At 37.6% G+C, this 20,558-nt stretch overlaps 1 protein-coding gene across 1 annotated transcript in view; it reads left to right on the top strand.

Annotated features, from left to right (window-relative positions):
• Positions 1 to 20,558, top strand: part of ANKRD31 (ankyrin repeat domain 31) — a 183,365-nt gene that overhangs the window by 6,600 nt on the left and 156,207 nt on the right. Inside the window, exons 3-6 of the mRNA XM_078153158.1 lie at positions 7,822 to 7,904; positions 10,788 to 10,834; positions 12,874 to 12,968; positions 20,333 to 20,376. Coding sequence (XP_078009284.1) covers positions 7,822 to 7,904; positions 10,788 to 10,834; positions 12,874 to 12,968; positions 20,333 to 20,376 — 269 coding nt within the window. The remainder of the gene's footprint in view (positions 1 to 7,821; positions 7,905 to 10,787; positions 10,835 to 12,873; positions 12,969 to 20,332; positions 20,377 to 20,558) is intronic.

Genomic DNA, 20,558 nt, shown 5'->3' with positions numbered 1-20,558 from the left:
TTCGACAAATGAGTGCTAACTTAGGTTCTACAGGGAGGAGAAAACAAACTTCCAATATACAAAAATCATAACGTGGAGTAAAAGCCACCATATATGAATATAATTATGAATAAATTAGTATATCCTTTTATATATTTTGTAATAAGCAATATTAATTCATTTGCATTGCTCAGAGAAAAATGACAGTTACAAAATTTTAAGAAGCAAATGTATCCTAACATACATTATAAGATGGGTTATAGAAACTACCAAATAAACACTATAAAAATGGTTCATGATGTAAGGGAAGAGGAATGTAATCCCCTCCCTTCTCCCACCTCAGTGGATGTAATCCCAGAAAATTGTCCTACACCATGAGGTTTTAATGTGTTAATATTATGAGGCATGACCAATTCTGAATTTTGAAAAGAACATTTTGATTGGCTGAGAAAACAAATTAGCTGCATCTTTGTGGGTTTTAAATCATTAAGCCCTGAGGAACTCAGTGTATTCCAGGCTTAGAGCAGTTGTGGAATGAAATTTCTATAGTTGGGGAAGAGAGAATTTCTTTCTTGTCCTCTTCTTTCCCCCAAGACATCATGGCATCAAGCAACAGAGCAAGAGATACTCCTAGCAGTTAAAAGGATGGGAAAGATTGCAGGTGGAAAGGAATCACTGCGTCCAGTGATGAGTAGATGAAATACCACTGAGGTGACCCAGCATAAAAAGTATAGTAATTAGAAAAGCCTTCTCCCTATAAACCTGAGGCAGGAAGGGTATGTGACATAGAAACACAGATCCTGGACAGACGTGAATTCAGTCATCCAAGGGAAGAAGCAGCTTCAAAGAGCATGACCTCTGGGCAATTGAGATTTGGGTTGTGGAAAGAACCAGTCCTAGGAACCCAACCTGAGGCTTCTAAGAAGAGAAAGGAAAAGATTTCAAGCCCTAAAGTACCAGAAACTGATAGTTGCCTTTTCCGTGCATGTAATCTATACAATTATTTTATTATCATTGTACTTTGAATTTGATCCCACTTTTCTCGTGTATTTTTTTGGGAGAGTGTTCCTGAAGTTTATTGGGAGAATGTTTTTGTATTCTCTTTTTATTTTCTATTTTTAGGCAATTGGGGTTAAGTGACTTGCCCAGGGTCACACAGCTAGTAAGTGTCAAGTGTTTGGTCTGAGGCCAGATTTGAACTGGGTCCTCCTGACTTCAGGGCTGGTGCTCTACCTACTGCACCACCTAGCTGCCCCCTGTTTTTGTATTCTTGACATGCCATCTTAGTAAATGCCTTTGCTAAGAGCTAATTGTGTCTACTGCCATGATTGTTCATTGGAAGCACACATATGAGGCATATGAGCTATGTATTATCCCAAGAACCTGAGGGAGCACCTACCCTCTTGAGAGCCAACCATTGAAGGCATATGCAAGTTGGGGGAGTAACCTGGAGGGGTACTTACAATACTAATAGTTTAAAGGACTCCACAACAATGACCCCTGCTGGGAAGGGAGGACTGCAGCAACAGAGGAGACAGGAGAGTTGATGATGAAAGAGTAATGAGATGTAGAGTGCTGATAGGGGGTAACCATATTTTGGGCTTACCTTTCTGCACTTTCCTAGGGATATTTATGTTTTACATAAGGATTGTCTAGCTTCCTTGCAGGGTGATGATGGCCCGCTTGGTGGGGGTGGTCTCTTGATTCTGTATGGACTCAGGACCAAGACCTTTCTGTGTCCTTTATTTATAAATAAAAAATATTCTATATTTAAACATTTGTGATTCTGAGTGCTTTTAAAGGGAACTGATGACTACTCTTGGGAAAATACCTGATACTGAAGTTCTTAGTTTCCATCTGGGTGGAGACAATGAGCCGAACAAGTGAGAAGTAGAGCTGCAAATGTACCTGAGCCCTTTATGCCAGGAGGAGGCCTTTCATGTAAAAATTCTGAGTATATTAAATGTAGATTTATAAAAGTATCATATGTTAGTGAAAAACTATACAAAAACTGTTATATGGGAAGGAGAAAATAAGCATTTATGTAGCACCTACTATATACCAGGCATTGTGCTAAGCACTTTACAGATATCTCATTTGATCTTTGTGACAACCTATGAGGTAGGTGCTGTTATTATCTCCCATTTTTCACATTTGAGGAAACTAAAGCAGGCTCACATAGCTAGTAAGTGTCTGAGGCTGCATTTGAACTCAGATCTCCCTAATTCCAGGCCCCAGCCTTCTGGGCTACTTAGCTGCCTCATAAATAGATAAGTATCATATAAATGTCACAAATAGATAAGTAACTTTAGATAAATGTTAACTACTAGCCTTCAGGTTTTTGGGGGTTTTTTGCCCCACATAGCACATAATTTTTCCCCATACTCTTTATGTTTATGTTGACAGCCATCTTAATGAGGCTATACTGGAAGCAGAATAATTGAGATTAAGTTTATCTTTATTTTAGTCATATAGTTATCTTAACTTTTTAAATGCGTTTTTAATGTCTGGGACAGATAGCCCATCTTTATATCCCTTACCTCCTAACTAATATAATTCTAGTTTGACATTCAAAAGTGTGATTCCTAAGGAATCATGGAAAAAGTCATAAAATTGTTTCTAACCTCTTAACTGCTGTTCTAGTTTGTTCATTCATCTCTTCAACTATACTATGAATGCCTATCAAAATAATATTTAATCAAGCAATTAGCAAGCATTTATTAAATTTCTACAACATCCCCAGGACTGTGTTAGGAACTAGAGCAACAAAGACAAATGTGAAACAATTCCTGTGCTCAAGGGACTTAACAAATGAGATGGGAAGACAACGTGTATGTATATAGGTGTATACGAAAAGATATATGTATGTATGAAAAATTATGTAAATGTGATTTTATCTATCTATCTATCTATCTATCTATCTATCTATCTATCTATCTATCTATGGTTTTTTTTGTTGAGGGAAGGCATAGGAGTTGTCAGGAAGGCTTCATGTAGAATACAGCACTTTAGCAGAGCCTTGAAGGAAGCTAGGGATTCTGAGAGGTGAGAGTGAGGAGGGGGAGTGAATCCCAGGCATTGGGGGCAGGTAGTCAACCTGTGTAAAGATTTTGAGTTGGGAGATTTAAGTACCTTGCGTGAGAACCGGTAAGAATGCCAGTTTTCTGGATGTTAGAGTATGGAAGGGAAAGTAAGTATTGAGATATAAATAAGGATTGAGAGGAAACGAGGAGGATAAGTTGTTAAGGGCTTTAAATGTCAAAGTTTGTATTTGATCCTTGAGGCGATAGAGAGCTATTATTGTTTTAGTCTTTTCTGACTCCATGACCCCATTTGGGGTTTTCTTGGCAAAGACACTTGGAGTGATTTGCCATTTCTTTCTCCAGCTCATTTTACAGATGAGGAACCAAGGCAAACAGAGTGAAGTAATTTGCCCAGCATCACACAGCTAGTAAGTGTCTGAGGCAGGATTTGAACTCGTGAAGATGAGTCTTCCTGATTCCAAGCCCAAGGCTCTATCTACCTTGCCACCTAGCTACCCTGTAAAGAGCTATTGTGGTTTATTAAGTAGGAGAGTGACATGGTCAGAACTATGCTTTAAGAAAATCACTTTAACAGCCATTTGGAGGATGGATTGGAATGGTGAGAAGCATTAGGCAGGGAGACCAATTAGGAAGCTTTTGAAGTAGTCCTGGTGATAAGGGCTATGTTGAGCCAGGAATGAGGGGTGGGGGCAGCTCTGTGAGTAGGGAGAGGGGATGGATGTGAGAGATATTACTGTGGAGTTAGAAATAACAAGATTTGGCAAATTTTGTTAGATATGTGGGACAAGTAAATCATTGAGGATACTGAAGTTTTGAACCTGGGTGCCTGAAAATCCAATGTTATGTACCCCGTATGAGAAATATGGAAGTTTGAAAGAAAGACAGTTTTGAAAGGAAAGATGAGTTATATTTTGAACATACTGAGTTTGAGATGTCTATGGGACTTTCAACCTGTAACATCCACTAGGCAGCTCATGTTACAGGATTTGAAAGAAGCTAGGGCTAAATCTGATGGTTAATAATAATCGTAATCATAGCTGCATTTTTATAGTGATGTAAAGTTTGCAAAGTGCTTTATATAGGATTACTCATTTGATTCTCACAACAAACCCTGTAAAGAAGGTGCTATTTATAAATGAGGAAAATATGAGCCAATGAGATCAAGTGAGATAGCATATAGAGAAAAGAAAGGATGATCTAGGACAGAATCTCAGGGTAAATCCACAGTTAGGGGCCATCATATGGATGATAAGCCAGCAAACTGAGGAGTAGACAAAAAGGTAGGACAAGAATCAGGAGAGAGTAATGTTTCTAAAACCTAGAAAGAAGAGAGTTTCTGGGAGGAGAGTGTGATCAACAACATCTAATACTGCAAAGAGGTCAGAAAGGATGGGGATTTAGAAATAGCCGTCCAGTTTAGTCTTTAAGAGATCATGAATAACTTTGGCAAGAGCAGTTTCAGTTGAGTGATGAGGTTGGAAGCCAGACTACACAGGTTTTGGAAGAGGAGAGGAAGTGGAAGTAATGAGTATTAGTAGACCCATTTGTCTTTAAAGGAGTTTGCCTGAGAAAGTAGGGACAGATAATAGAGGAAATGGTAGGATATAGAGAGATGTTGTTTTTTTTTTAAAGATGGATGAAACTGTCATATTTGTAGGCATGAAGGAAGGAAGGATCTACAAGATAGTGTGATATTGAAGATGGGGAAAGAGAGAATACTTGTGGGGGCAACATGCTGGAGAAATTTGGAGCAGATTGGATTGAGGGTATGTGTAAAGAGGTTGGCATTGGTGAGAAGTGCCAGTTCTGTAGAGAAAAGAAACAGACTGAACAGTAAAAAGAAAGTTAATTTTTTTTCTATGGCTATACCCAAGTAGAACAGGGTCAGTTTGCATAGAATTGCGGAAGGTAGAGAACTATGGGGTGGGTATAGTATCTAAACATTTTTTTAAAGCCAGTTTCATGTTATGAATACCTAGAGAAATAATGATACACATTTACATGCTACTTTAAGGGCCAATAGAACCCTTCTCACAATAACCTTGTGAAGCAGGTAATACAAATAATATTATCCCTATTTTTCAAGTGATAAAATTAGGACTCAGGGAGGTTAAGTGAGTTGCCCAGGATTACATAGATACTAAGAGTCATAATCAGGACCCAAAGCCAGGTCTTCCTGACTTCAGGTCTAGAGCTCCTTTCACAACACTATCATAATATCTTTTGTATGAATATAATTTTCTAAGTACTGGCCACAGGAAAAATGAATGTATAAAAAAGTATTAAGTGCTGTGTGCTAAGCATTGTGTTTAATGATGGAGGTCCTCAAGGAGCTTACATTCTGATAAGTGAGGACAACCAGTATAGAAGCATGGTGACAAGGGAAGAATGTTTTGGTCACGGAAGTCCAATGTATGGGTGGTAAGTGGAGTAGTTTAGCAAGTGATTGAAACATTTCTTCCAGGAATGGCAGTATTGATTTGATTATTATTTCCTGAGCTAGAGGTAGAAGATAAAGGGGGAGACATGGTTTGTACCTGCTGAAAAGACAAAAGAGTAATAATAATAATAGCTAGCATTTATATCGTGTTTTAATGTTTATAAAAAGCACTTTATAAATATTATCTAATTTGATCCTCATAACAACCCTGAGAGATGAGTGCTATTATTATCCCCATTTTACAGATGAGGAATCTGAGGCAGACAGAGGCAAAGTGATTTGTCCAGTGTCAATTTTTCATAACACTATAGTTTTATCACATGAATTTTTCTTTTGTCCCTTATTTTTTCTTTGCCTCACAGTTTTACCCTTCCTCCCTGTCTATGCCTTTGAGTGGCACTTGATTTCAGAGTGCTCAACTAGGGTCATCTAAGAGCTAAGCAGATTGCTGACTTTTGACCCAATGCCAACTCTGTACTTGGCTGGATTTACACCTTATGCTGAAATGTCTCAGTGGTGTACTCTTTTGAATGCATATCCCAAGATGATAGAATACCAGTCAGCAGTTTTATGTGTATAACTTTTTATAATGTGATAGGTATTTTAACATTTTCAGCCTTCAGACTGACCTTTGGATGGGATGTAGGGTGGAGCAGAGTAGATGATGGGGTGAAGTGGTAAATGTTTAAAAAATTATTTATGACACATTTTAAAGTTTAAAATGTATCATTAACACTTTTCCCTTAACTTTCTTTAGGCAATTCACAAAACAAAAAAACATCAAGTCCTGATTAGTTTTTGAGATTTCTGAGGTATAAATGCTCACATTGAAAATTTAACAGTGGCCCTCAGAGCCTTTGGTAGCGGTTTGAGCACACTCCTACATAGATCTTCCCCTGCCTTTTTCCCCCCAAGGGAACAAAGAACGCCTGGTATATATTGGCTGGGTACTACTATCATGTTGATCTCCTAACATCTGTTCCAAGTAACAAACACGCTGGGGAGATTTTTCCTATGTGTAATGTGAAGATACTGTGTCCTCTGAAGTTTTCCTCCTCAATAGGGATTCTTACTAATCAATCACAAGCATTCACTGGATACTTGTGCTAGGTGCTGTCCTAAGCACTGGGAGATACGAAGACAACAGTGACATAGTTCTTCACCCTAACAGCTTTATACTGTAATAGAGGAGGAAGTACGATAATAAAAAATAAAAACAACTGAGTAGATGGAAGATAGCCTCAGAGAAAGGACTAGCAGCTAGGGGCCATAGTGAAAGGCCATCAGCAGAGGGTGACATTTGAGCTTAGTGATTTAACCTGTAAATGTTGCCATTATCATTCAAGAAGACTAGAGACTTGATTTTTTCTCCTCTACATTATGAGAAGTTTTGACCAATGTTTTTTTTTTTTTTCCGTCATAACAACTCAGACCAACTGCTAAGGTCAGTTCAGTCATTTTTCAGTTGGGGCTAACCCTTTGTGACTCCTTTTTGGGGTTTTCTTGGTAAAGATACTGGAGTAGTTTGCCATTTCCTTTTCCAGCTTATTTTACAGATGAGAAAACTGAGGCAAACAGGGTTAAGTGACTTGCCCAGGGTCACACAGTTAATAAATTGCCAGATTTGAACTCAAGTTTTCCTGACTCTAGGCCCAGCCATCTATTTACTGTGCCACCGAGATGCCCTAACTGCTAATGTGGTGGATCTCAAACTTTTTAGTCTCAGGACCCCTTTACATTCTTAAAAAAATCATTGTGCCCTTTCCCCATCAAATACTTTGTTTATGGAGATTATAGCTACCCATATTTACTATATTAGAAATGAAAACATCTTAGTATTATTATAAACAGAGCTTTCACCTCATGGACCCACTAAAAGGTTCTTGGGGACTCCTAAGTATCCCCAATTCACACTTTGAGAACCACTGTGCTAAGGCATAGGAGTTGTAGCCTGTATTCATGGAAGGGTACCCAGAATGATGAAATCTTGGGTTTTTAGAGTATAGAAGTGTTTAAATAAATATCTATGCTAATGTATGTTTGGAGTTTGAACTAAGCCCCCAAAATAGAGCCCAAACACAGTTTCCTCTGAGGAATAAATCTTCAAATATTGAAGGACACAGCTCATACACCTTTATTTACTACAACGGAAAAATTAAGTGCTAAGGCTTCACTTTTGTTTATATGTGTCTTCTTAGTCAATGACTAAAATTTGGTCATAGAAAAGTGACAGTTAACAAATCATGAATTACAGAATGAGTTTTTAAAGTACTTGGCAGTTGTGATGAACTCCTTGGGTCATTGTAAGAAGAAAGCAACCACACTGCTATAAATGGTTTTGTGTTTGTGTCATTCTAGAAGCATCCTCTCCAGAGATTCGTCTTGTGTACAAACTCAAAGAATATCTCCAAGAGCAGATGAATAAGCACATGATAAACCCAGTATGTAAAGAGATTTTTATTACTATAGACATGTAGGACTGTTGCTGAAATGTCACTGATTAATGTTTTGAAGCTCCAGTTGGTATTTTCTCTTAAGATGGAAAATGGAGAGGGAAAATGGAGAGTGAAAATGCCTGCATTCTTTCCTGTTCTTGTCCCCCTTCCCTCTTACTCAATTTTCTGGCTTCCAGAGCCATAACCAGTCTTTGTAGCCAGGACAGAAAACGTTTGCCAGGGTTGGGGAGGAGGTTGAGGAGGAGATCACTTGGGATGTGACCACTATTAAAAGGAAGGGTCCTCCAAAACACTGGAAGAGACTTTTAGGAAAGCTACTACCTGGGAGTGGGGTCAAACTGAGGATGAGTTTGTCTATGATATGGCTACTTGGGGGAGGAAACTCCTAAAGCTCCTCATTTTAACAATTATTTTTGTTAACTGAGTATTATGCTCAATTTTTTCAAAGCTACATCGAAAGTGCTATCATTGCCCTCTAAATTTCAAAGTCCTAGGGCCAAGCCTTGATCACCCTACCCTAGTTATGCCTCTTCTTGTCCCTCTATTCTTTTTCATTCCATTCTCTAAGATTACTTTGTGTAAACTTGTTCTCTGCTATCACTTTGAGAAAACTTGTTGTAGAATAAGATTGTGAAATACTCCTTATTTTTCTCTTTTTCTCTTTGTTAAGAGAAGAGGAGGAATAAAGATGATGGGAGTGATATTAGGTTATCATGATTTTTATTCTTATACCCTCTCAAGGTCAAAGTTGGCCTAATCTATATATGAAACATATGCTAGGCATGTTTTAAGGGGTATGACTAGAGAGGAAGGAAGGAAATAAACATTTATTTAGTGCCTAGCCAGGCATTGTACTGTCTTTAGTAATCCTCTGAAAATGTAACCATCCCTAGTCTTTAAATAAGACTTTAAATCAGTAACACTTAAGCATGATTTTATCCAAAGATCAGCACACCGAGTCATCTTCCTGGGAGGTGGGTATTTGGACAGGTAAGTTTTGGTTTGGGGGCATAAAATAGTTCCCTAGGCAAGGAAGCAGGAAAGTATATATGTTTACATGTTTATTTACTAACTAGAATTCTTTTACATTTGGTTATACATCATTTACATTGAAAAATCTTAAGTGAATATTATACCCACACTATGCAATGAATATCATTGTTTAAAAACATGTACTGTGTGGAAAATGGAACTTTATTTATTTTTTTGCTGAGGCAGTCAGGGTTAAGTGACTTGCCCAGGGTCATAGAGCTAGTAAGTATCAAGTGTCTGAAGCTGTATTTGAACTCAGGTCCTCCTGACTCCAAGGCCAGAGCTCTATTCACCCTGCCACCTAGCTGCCCCTGGAAAATGGAATTTTAGACATTTAAGTTTGAAATAGTATTCTCTAATAAAAAAAAGAGTGGAAAATTAGAAGGGTTTTTCTTATTAAAAGTCTAAAATCACATTTGTCTCTGTTATCCTAAAATTAACAAATAGGTTGCTGAGCAAATTCTTCCTTAATCTTAAGAACAAATGTAGACATTTCAGCCATGAAGGAGAATGTTTCTGTCTATGGAAAAAGAAAAAAAGGAAGCTATTGGCAGAAGTTATCTCCTTTGACGCTAGCTTGTTATCTACATTATCTTTTATGCTTTTTACTTTTACTTTATATTTTTATACTTTATATCTCTATGCAGATAAGGGTCATGTGAGTAATTAAGATTCAACAAAGTAACTGATTTCTAGCAAGTGGGCAACTCCTACAAGATGGCTGAAATATTATAGAATTGTAAATGTATGTCTTATATGACCTCTGAGGTTTCTGGTAGCATTTTATAAATATGCCTTGTTAGAAGTCTTTTCTGGACAATCCTTTTTGGCTGTAAAAGTCCAGCTGACAGGGAATTAAGAGAGTAATGACTTCTCCAGAGCTGAGGAGCAATGTAATATCGCTAAAAGAGACAGCAGAAGAGGCAGTAACTTAAAATGAGAACAGAATCTTCAGACAGGTGGGAGACATCTGATTTGGTCTTTTGGGACCACTCAGAAAAATTCAAGTCACAAGTCTTGTAGAAGTGATGATATGAACCTAGAGTCATGGAAAGGAGTATCGTTCCCATATATGTTGAAACAGAGAGAAGTTTGCACAGATACAGAGCTGATGTGATTTTATTGCTTGTTTTCATGGTTCTATTTAATATTGCTCAGGAGGTACTTAGATGTTTATAGTCACAGTGGCTTTATTTTTGTGATGCCATGGCCTTATCCAGGTAACCCAAAGACAGGACATCCTTAAACAAAAGTCTTTTTCTGTTGATCTTTTTTGGCATTTAAAATAATGACTTTTCTTAGGAATGGAGGAACAGTGTAATATTGCTAAAAGCAATACCTGAAGAGGTGTTTTATGGTACATTAAGAAAACGTTTTATAATATATCCCTTATTTAGAAATGGACAGAATGATAAATTTCATAGTATGCTCCTGAAAACTGGGCACATTTAACCCCACCAACCCATACAATTCTGACACATGCTATGTAATTAAATGTTGTCAGCATTAAAAGATTTCATTACCATGTTTATAATAATATGAAGTTTTAGCTTAATACAGTTCAGTTGTCTAGATCTTTTAGCCACAAGAGGAGATAACTGGGAGAGCTTGGCAAACATGAGTAGGATGGATACTCAGAACTGAAATGGCTGAGTTAAAATCAAATGACATCCTTTACTCACTTGCCCCTTTTCCTTCCTAGCCCCCAAGAACTCCTCAGTACAGAGATGCCAAGTAACAGTAAAACAAGAGTAAAAGGCTTAAAAAATAAAATCTTAAGTTTTTTTTAAATTTGATGTACATTCTTTAAGAAGATAAAACTACCATTTCTTTCAGCTCTGTGAAGGGGGAAGTGAAACTGAATTGTCTCAAGCTCTAACACAGTGAGTAGAAAAAGTCCCTCTTCAATTATATTCGACCTCATTTATGTTGGATACTCCTATGAATGAATGAATGAAAAGCGTTTTTATATACCAAGCACTATATTAAGCCTTGGGGATACAAATAGAAAAAAAGAAAACAATGAATTCACAGTCTTGAGGTGGAGCATTTGGTTTTCAGATTCTGCCTCTGACCCTTACTACATGTAAGGGTCTGACCCTTACTACATTTTGGGCAAGTCACAATGTTCCTGGAACTCAGTTTCCTTATCAGTAAAATGGGAGGGCAGGGTTTGGGGTGAACTAGAACTAGATAGCATCTTCTTTATATTCCTTTTAGTCATTATAGTATTTCATTATATTCAGATGTCACAAGTTTGTTTGGCCATTCTCCATCTGTTGAACATTTAAAGTGTTTCCATTTTTTTCATAATGAGAAATAATAATCCAATAAATATTTGAGAAAATAACTTTAAAATTGTTTGATGATGCTTTTAGGGTATATTACCAAAGGAATAATTGGCCATGATTGGTTATGTACTTCCAAGTTGCCTTTCCTCTTCCCCAAATTCCACAAATTTGCCATTCTGTCAGCCATATGAGTGTCCCTCCCCTTTGTGTTATAAAAACCAATGGAACTTGGAGTATAGAATGAAGAAGGAATTAATAGAATTTAGTGAATGTAAATTTCACATGACTTGGATATTAGGAAAGTAAGGTGAAAGACTATGAGGATTTCTTTTATTCTGCCAATTGGTCACAATTTTTTTGTTGTTATTTTCAGTCTTGTCAAAAGAAGACATTGCAGTATGTTTTTCCTACCAGTCTGCCTTTCCACAGGAAGCCATATTTATGTGAATATTAAAAAAATCAATATTATTTCCTATTTATCTATCACAACTTAATACTAGTTACTATTATTATTGTCAGTGAGTAGACAAATGTTCTATATCAAGACTATTTAAAAGCATCATTTCTATACATAGAGAAGAATGTATGTTTTGTTTCACTTGCTTAATAATACTATTAAGATTATAGTTTAATAGATATAAAACTGGAAGGAATCTTAGCCATCATTTAGTTCAGCTAATTTCTTCATTTTGTACATAAGAAAACTGAAGTTCAGAGATTTGTAATGACTTGTTCAAGGTCACATGGTAAGTAGCAGAGATAGAATTCAGACTCAGTTCCTTAGGACTTCAAATGTAGCAGAGTTTGAAGGGTGTCTGGTGCATGATGCCAGGGCAGCTGGGGAGTGAGTGCTACACCTGAAGTCAGTAAGACATAAGTTCAAATCCTGTCTCAAATCCTTGCAGTGTGACCCTGGGTAAGTCACTTTAACTCAGCCTCAGTTTCCTTATCTGAAAAATGACGGTGATAAGAGTAACTACCTCACAGGCTTGTTGTAAGGAGCGAATGAGATAACAAATATAAGGTGCCTTGTAATCCACAGAGCATTATAGAAGTGTCAGCTATTTATTTAAACAGTAAGAACAAAAGGCTGCTGTATTGCCTTTACATTATACATTAGGTTGACAGAGCAATATACTGGTTACTTTTTCTCTTAACTCTCAATTTTCCAGGGATAGATGATCTAACTTGTATATTAACTTTATCACTTATTTTTCTTTCTTTTCTGCTTCTTTTAGTTTCTATTTTGTATCCTATTATTCTGTATTGTTAAGGTGAACTTTTGTATCATCAGTGACTTTTCAATACACCCAGCTTTTGGTAGCCCATAGATAGCCAAACTGGTCATTCAGAATAGAGGTGTAGGTAGGTGGTGAGGAATGTCCCTTTAAGAAAAAAAGAAAGAAAAACAACCAAAAAACCTTAGGGCCTGAATGATTTGATCTTGTTTGTTTACACCATCCCTAAATATTTGTTTGATATTCTCCTCCACTTTGACAATCACTTAAAATGGAAATGGAAATAAACTGGTGAAGTAATAGAGTGAAAAGTAAGGCTCAATAATTCTTTAAATGGAAAATCCTCTTGATATTGTATTGGAATAACCATTGTTACTGTTCATTGTCTTTTAGGGATGAAATGAAGTCCCCACTCTTCACTGAAAAAGGCCCCCAAGATGATCAGGTGCTGGACTCTGAATGGCAGAATGATCACAATTACCCTGCAGGTATGTTGTTTACAGGAACTTTAAGTTTGACTTTGTCTAACTATAGAAGCGTTGGGTGGATTTATTTAGAATACTTTTGGTTTTGCCATCCTGCACGAAAGGATGCCTTGAGGAATCAATCAACAAGCATTTATAAGGTGCCTAGCGTGTGTCAGGTATTGAACTAAGTATGGAAGACACAGATACCTCCCCTCCTTCTCCCCCCTCCAAAAAAACCCCCCAAAACCAAAAACCAGTTCCTGTCCTCAAGGAACTTGTAATCCATACAGTGTATTGAGGGGTGTGGATTATAGGAGAGTGTATAGTATACATTATGTACAACTTGAACTGTCCCTGCTTTCCCCTCAGCTTCTGTCCTTGACAGTCATATCAGAATAATTTTGAGGCAGCAAAAAAGCCTTAGCCATAATATTTTTCATGCATCCAGACAAAAATATTTATTGAGTACTTCATTGTGTCTAAGGCACCATGGGAGTGGAGGAGTGGGGATAAGATACAAAATAATAATGATAATAAAGAATAAGCCATGATCCTTTTCTCAGTGAGGTTATGGTTTAATAAGCTTATTTCTCTGCCTCATCCTGGTTCTTCCCCTCCTCCATGTCAGAAGAGGAACAGAGTTCCCTCCTCCATGCCTTGAATCTTTCACACCTCCAATGGCCCTCTCCATGTGACCCATTAATGTCTGCTGCTGCTGTTGGGACACTATTGTCAACACCCTCACTGCACTTTTAAAGCTAAAAGCATGTTGTGTTCTAGTTCACTAAACATGTTATACATGTAGAAGGTGTCACTTTGTGGTGCTCTGCTACCCTGAGCTTATGTGGCTAGAGAAAACCACAAAATTTTATTGCCTCAGGGCATATCAAGCTTCTAGTCTGTGCCAAGCATTGTTCTAGGAATGGGGAAATGAAGAAAGAAATGAAACAGTGCCTACCCTTAAGGAGCTTATATTTTCTCAGAAGAGATAACATGCACAATATGGGTTCATATGAAATAAATACTAGGTAATTTCAGAGAAGAAATTCTAATAAGTCTGGGAGAATAAAAAAAAGTCTTATGTAGGTTTTGAAGTTTTATGCATTTAGCTGTGCTTTTGTGAAAACTCAGGTTTCTGAGAAGTGCAGGCAAGAATAGAGGGCATCCTGGGCATAGAGGACAGCCTTTACAAAGTTATGGAGATGGGAGATGAAAGAGCAGATGTAAGGAACAGGAAGGCCAGTTTGACTGGACTACAGTTCCTGAAGCAGGGCATCTCTTCTGTTCCTTTCAGCTAGACAAATTGCATTTCTTCACTGTTGGTTTCTAAAGCTGATTCCTCTTCAGATATGCACCTCACTACATACTCAAAGGTCAGAGATCATTCCTATCTGGGGGATACAGAACAGTGATTTCATTAGTATAGGGAACTCCTGAAGAGAAAACCAAAACTGATCAGCGCGTGCTCTGCAACTTACAGTCTGAGAATTTTTTTCTGAGGCACCAGGAGTATAAGTGACCTGCCCTGATTCCCAGGTCACCCAGCCAGTCTATATCAGAAGTGAGTCTCTAACCTGGTCTCCCCAATTCCAAAGCCAGTTCTCGAATATCCATGATTCTGTGCTGCTGGATTGAACCATGAATTCCATATACTCTTACATTTAGTGACTGCATTTGGCATATGTTTGTAATAAAATAGTTAAATTGGCTGGCCTTTAAAAAGTGGTTTTTTAAAAATTAAATACGTTTTTAAAAATTAAAATACTGACTGATAATTTCATTTTAAATGTACATATTTGGCACTTCTGAATTATGTCACAAGTGTAATGTCCTTATGTGTACTCCATCTTAAACTCCATCTTAAGTGATGAAAAATGTATATTTTTTTTTAAACAAGAATCTTGGCAAAGAAGAGCCTTCACTGAAATACTACCCTAAAGTCTCATTGTGATGTGTAGGTGACCTAAGGGTCTCAAAGGCAATGACAACAGGGCACAAGCTCTGGAAAGCTTTACCAAGCTGGAAAATCTTCAGGTATGGGCCTAGTGACAGATTGGGTGTCTGCCCCCAGAGGGCCAGTCTAGCTACAGAGAGGGTAGGCAACCAGGTAGTGAATGCTTTCAGTCACAGAAATTCAGGAAAACCATTGACTAAGGCTTAGAATAGTGTCACATGCTCCATTAGTGAAGGGAGTACCCTCCTGAACCCTCAGAGAGTACCTGAGGATATCATTCATCCTTTAAATTTTGAATAAAGCAAAGCATTTAAAATATTGTTTTTCTTCCTTTATTTTCTACGTGGTACATTGATGAGCTTTTCTAGCCTGGAAATTGGAATTTCCTACAAATACTATTTTTTGAAAAATAATAATATTAAATTATTGCAAATGATTTTATATGTGGTATATAGAACATTTGAGTCTAAAGCATGAATTATTAACACATAATTATTTTGGTAGTAATTATTAGAGAGAGTCAGGGCAGAAAGTCAGTGCCTTTGAGGGCTCTTTCTTTTTAACTATTTAGAGAAGATGAGAAGAGAGTAAGAGCAGAACTAGTGAGCATATGATTCATATGCAGTGTTCAGAATCCAGAATGTCATAGCTGGGATGGAGCTTGGGCATCATGAGATAGAGGAAAGAACACTGGACTTAGACTTAGGATTTTCTAGCTCTGTGCTCCTCAGCAAGTCACATTACTTCTTTAAGGATATTTTCTTGTTTGTAAAATGGGAATAATAATATCTTTAGTATTATTACCTCACAGAATTATTTTAAGGGTCAAATGAGATAATGTATATAAAATGCTTTGCAAATCTTAAGGCATTATATAAATGTCCACTATTAGCATCTGGTCCAACTCCTTTACTTTACAGATACGGAAACCCAAAGGTAAAATTCAGAGTTAAAGACTATTATAACAGATAGAACAGCTATTAAATTTTTAGAAAAGTATTTCTCACATCACTAAATGTTTGAGGACTTTTTTTTAGTGAGCCGAGTTGCAGTTAGTGTTGTCCTTAAACACATAGAATATTTAAGCAAGATTCATAGGTGACTGCTCCCCATAGCTTGTCACTCCTCATGCCTCTGATTGAAAGTGTCGTAGTCATTAGCCTCTCAGCTAATTTTCTGAGCTGATTCTGTGTAGTGCAGTGAAGGGAAAAAGAAGAATACATTTAGAGGAGCAACAGCACAGTGAAGCTGACCTTCTCAGGCCAAAGGAAAATAAACAAAAGGTTTACACACTTAATTCAGTGCCTTGGAGAACACTTTACAGAGCAATTGAGATTATCTGGAGAAATATCTGGTATTCTGTTCGTTGAAAGAATAGGTTCTGATTTTGAGTAGGAAACTGTGTCTCACTGCTTCACTTTGGCTATTTAGATATAGTGCAAACTGAAAGAAAATTGAGGAATATAAAAATATTACTGATCTTCCCAATGCACCTCCCAGATTATACAAAAACCTGTATTTCTGTATCTGTCTCATACTACTCCCCTTCCAAATTACTTTACATTCCAACTATCATTCAGTAAGCATTTATTGAGCACCTGTTATATGAGAGGCACCATGCTAGGCACTGGGGATATAAGTACAATAAATTAAATAATCCATACTCACAAAGAGCTTATATCCTAATAGGGAAAACAACAAGGACATATGTAAGTATATACAGAACAAATATAGGGAGAATCAATATAAATAAGTAGTTAAAGTTAAGGTAGGTTCAAGAGGAAGTCACTAGTATTTGAAAACAGGAAAGGCTTCATGTAGGAAGTGGTACTTGAGCTATGTCTTGAAGGAAGAGAAAAATTTGAAGTTAGTTGAGTAGGGGAATGGCACAATCAGATTTACATTTGAGAAAAGTTACTTTGGCAGTAGTGTTAAGGATGGGCTGAAATGAAGAGAAACTTGAGGTGGAAAGGTCCATTAATCTGGGTGATGGATGATGAGGGACTAAAGTACTGGCTATGTGAATAGGGAGGAAGTGTAGAATGTGAGAGATATTGTAAAGGTAGAAATATGTGGGGAGAGTGGGAGTGAGGAGTTGAGAATAATGCTGAGGTTACAAAACCTAGAGGACTGAAAGAAAGGTGGTGTCATCAACCCCAAAAAAAGAAAAATCAGAAAAAGGGTAAATTGGAAGGAGGGAGGGAAAGATAATGAAACTAGTTTTGGACTTGTTAAGTTCAGGATGTCTCCGGGACCCCCAGTTTCAAATGTTTGATAAGCAATTGGCGATGTGGGACCAAAACTCCATGCAGAGACTGGAGCCAGTTAGATAAATATTTGAGTCATTGGCATAGAGATGACAATTAAACCCATGGTAACTGATGAACTTAATGAATACTTGTTGAGCTTATGCGAGTACAAAGAGAAGAGAGAAAAGAAACCAGGGCAGAGCTGTGGGGTATACCTGCATTTAAGGGCATGATACAGATGACGAACTAACAAAGGAGTCTCAGAAGGAGAATATAGAAAGGGGAAAAAAACAGGAGACGGTAATATCATGAAAGACCAGAGAGAACAGAACGAATATTCAGGAGGGGAGGGTTGTAGATAGTGTCGAATACAGCAGATTGGATGAGAAAGATGAGGACTGAAAAAGACCATGAGATTTAGCAGTTGAGCTCATTGGTAACTTTGTAGGGAACAGTTTTAGTTGAATGATGAGAATGGAAACCAGATTGCAAACAACTGAAGAGTATGTGAGAGGAGAGAAATCTAGACAGTGAACATAGGCAGCTTTTCCTTGGAGTTCTACTGAGAAAGAAAGAAAAGATGTAAGACAGTAGCTTGAGGTGATAGTGTGGTTTAATGAATGTTTTATAAGGATAGAGATTTTGGGACTTTTTTTTTGTTTGTTTTGTCTTTAGGCAGTTGGGGTTAGGTGACTTGCCCAGGGTCACACAGTTAGTCAGTGTCAAGTGTTTGGTCTGAGGCTGGATTTGAACTCAGGTCCTCCTGACTTCAGGGTTGGTGCTCTATTCACTGCTCCACCTGGCTGCTCCCCCCCCCACCCCATGTTTTAAGGCAGTAGAGAAGGAAACAGTAAGTAGGGAGAGATTAAATATTAGGAGGAAAGAGGAGAAGATTGAGTTTGCAATTTGCTATAATAGACATGAAGGGATGAGATCAAGGGCACATATAAAGGAAATGATCTTAGAAAGAAGGGTCACTTCCTTGTCATAGACCTGGGGAAAGGGAGAGAGACTGGGGGATGCTGGCAGGGGTTTAGAGATGAAGAGAAGAATTGCATGTCAAATAGCCTCAATTTTCTCAGCAAAGTAGGAGGCCAGGCAAAGTCCTCAGTTGAAAAAGAGAGTGGGACAGATAGAAGTGGGGTACTTTTGAGGAGAAAATAAGGAAAAGATTTTGTAGGGAATGATGTAAGCATTCAGTGAAAAATAAAATAATTGCCTTGGTACAGTGAAGGCCCAGCTGAAAATAGGTAACATAAACTTATCATTTATACCCAGTCAGCGTAGTTGTATGAGTGTTTCCAGCTGTGTCTGGCAGCACTTGAGTCAGAGCAAAGGAGGCTGATGAAGGGAATAATCTAGAGCTGAGGTTTTGTAAGGAATGAATGGCGATAGGATAAGGGTAAAAGGGTTTCAAAAGTAGAGAACAGTGTAGGATGTAATTGGCTATTTATAGGGTCAGAGTTGGGGGGGTGATGTAAAGTCAGAATAGGGGTAATGGCCTGAGAAAGTTCAGAAGGGTAGAGGAATTACGGGATTAGATAAGGCTGAATAATGAGTTTAGGAGGGGTAAGGTGGAATAATAATAGCTTATGGTTAGAAGAATATCAGAATTTTTAATTAGAGAAATGGAACATTTCTGGGTAATGGTGAGACCCATTATGGGACTTATCCCTATGTGTGTCACTGAACTGGAGTAAAGAGGTAGGTTATAGAACTTAAGGAGACTGAAGAACTAGAAAGTGAGGAATTTTGAAGGTACATCTGCATGGATGTTGAAGTCCCCTAGTTGGGGAAAAGAGGAAGACAGATTAGTTAGGTGCTAAATTCTTTGAGAAACGAGAGAGAATCACTGGGGACCTGTACACAATAGCCACCATTTGATGGTGGTGCTACAACCAGACTTTACTACCCTTTGTCTCCCATTCTTATCTTGCTTTCTATCTTTTGCTGACTATTTCCTATAGCTGGAGTAGATTGTAGGGCAATCTACCTTCCATTTCCTCTTACTATTCCTTCCAATCTTCACATGTTGAAATTTTCCACCCTTCAAGGTCCAACTCAGTCCAACTTACTTCCTCCATGGCTTTCCTTGGCTCCACCTTGCCCCCCCCCCAAACTGAAAGTGATGCAAGGATATCACTCTTTCTTGTATCATTATTTTTGTACATCTTTTTTCTCTATCATATTTTAAATGTTTTGAGAGTAGGGTCGGTGTCATACCTATCATTGTATTCCTAGTACCTAACACAGTACCTTGTACATAGTTGGTCCATAATTCATGCTTATCAAGTTGAAAATGGCCATCACATATTTGCCTTGATGGTGGTGGGAATTCAGAGATGTGGAAAAGAAGAAAATGTCATCCTTAAGTTTCTATAACTTAGCCATAACACATATTAATTTTTACTAGCTAATGTACCTGAAAGTGGACATGTCTAGGAATGAAAGTGGACATGTCTGGGAATAAAGTGGGGCAAGACCAGAGAGTCTATATGCCCCATATTCTTCTGGATATTCAGCTAAGTTCCCTTTTGTCATTCTATAGAATCCTGCTTGTACAAGCTGTGTTACTGGCTGCCAAACTGAACTGGGCATTTATTATATCCATAATGAAGGAGAAACTGGAACTGAATAAGTATTTTCGTTTCATGTGATGAAATTATGTTGGTGTCAGGCCAAGTCTACACAATTGAAATTGCTTGAGGTTAATTTAGGCAAAATTTATGTTTTTTTCCCTGATTTACTCTCCCTTTTGTCTTTATAGTTGTGAATCTTTCCTTAACTGACTAACCCTTCCTTCCTTCTTTCTTTCTTTCTCTTTCTTTCTTTCTTTCTTTCTTCTTTCTTTCTTCTTTCTTTCTTTCTTTCTTTCTTTCTTCTTTCTTTCTTTCTTTCTTTCTTTCTTTCTTTTTTCCTTCCTTCCTTCCTTCCTTCCTTCCTTCCTTCCTTCCTTCCTTCCTTCCTTCCTTCCTTCCTTCCTTCCTTCCTTCCTTCCTTCCTTCCTTCCTTCCTTCCATGTTGACAGACTGTTCCAAGAAAAATATTCCAGAATAACCTGCCAAGGTTTCTGAAACAGAAATGGCATGGGAGGGAATAAGGTTTTACCATAAGGATAAAAAATACATATGCTTTAATAAAGTTTTATTTCTCCCCCCTCCCAACTGTTGCTATTATTATAGGATTTGATGCAGAAGATCTTGGATTTCTACAAAGGCCAGAAAAGGTTAGTCTGTATGTGCATCCTAGGTTACCCTATGTATGGTACAGATTTATAGAGATAATAGAGAACATTTATTATGTGGGGCATGGCTCCACATAACAAATTTGAATCAGTTTCTTATATATCTTGGAAATGAAACCTTTATCAGAGAGGCTTTTAATACAGATTTTTCCTAGTTAATTTTT

This window comes from Phascolarctos cinereus, unplaced genomic scaffold, assembly GCF_003287225.1.
Source record: "Phascolarctos cinereus isolate Bilbo 61053 unplaced genomic scaffold, phaCin_HiC Scaffold_4;HRSCAF=312, whole genome shotgun sequence".
Lineage (NCBI taxonomy): Eukaryota > Metazoa > Chordata > Mammalia > Diprotodontia > Phascolarctidae > Phascolarctos > Phascolarctos cinereus.
The sequence above is the reverse complement of the archived record's forward strand: the minus strand, read 5'-3'. Positions and strand labels throughout refer to the sequence as shown.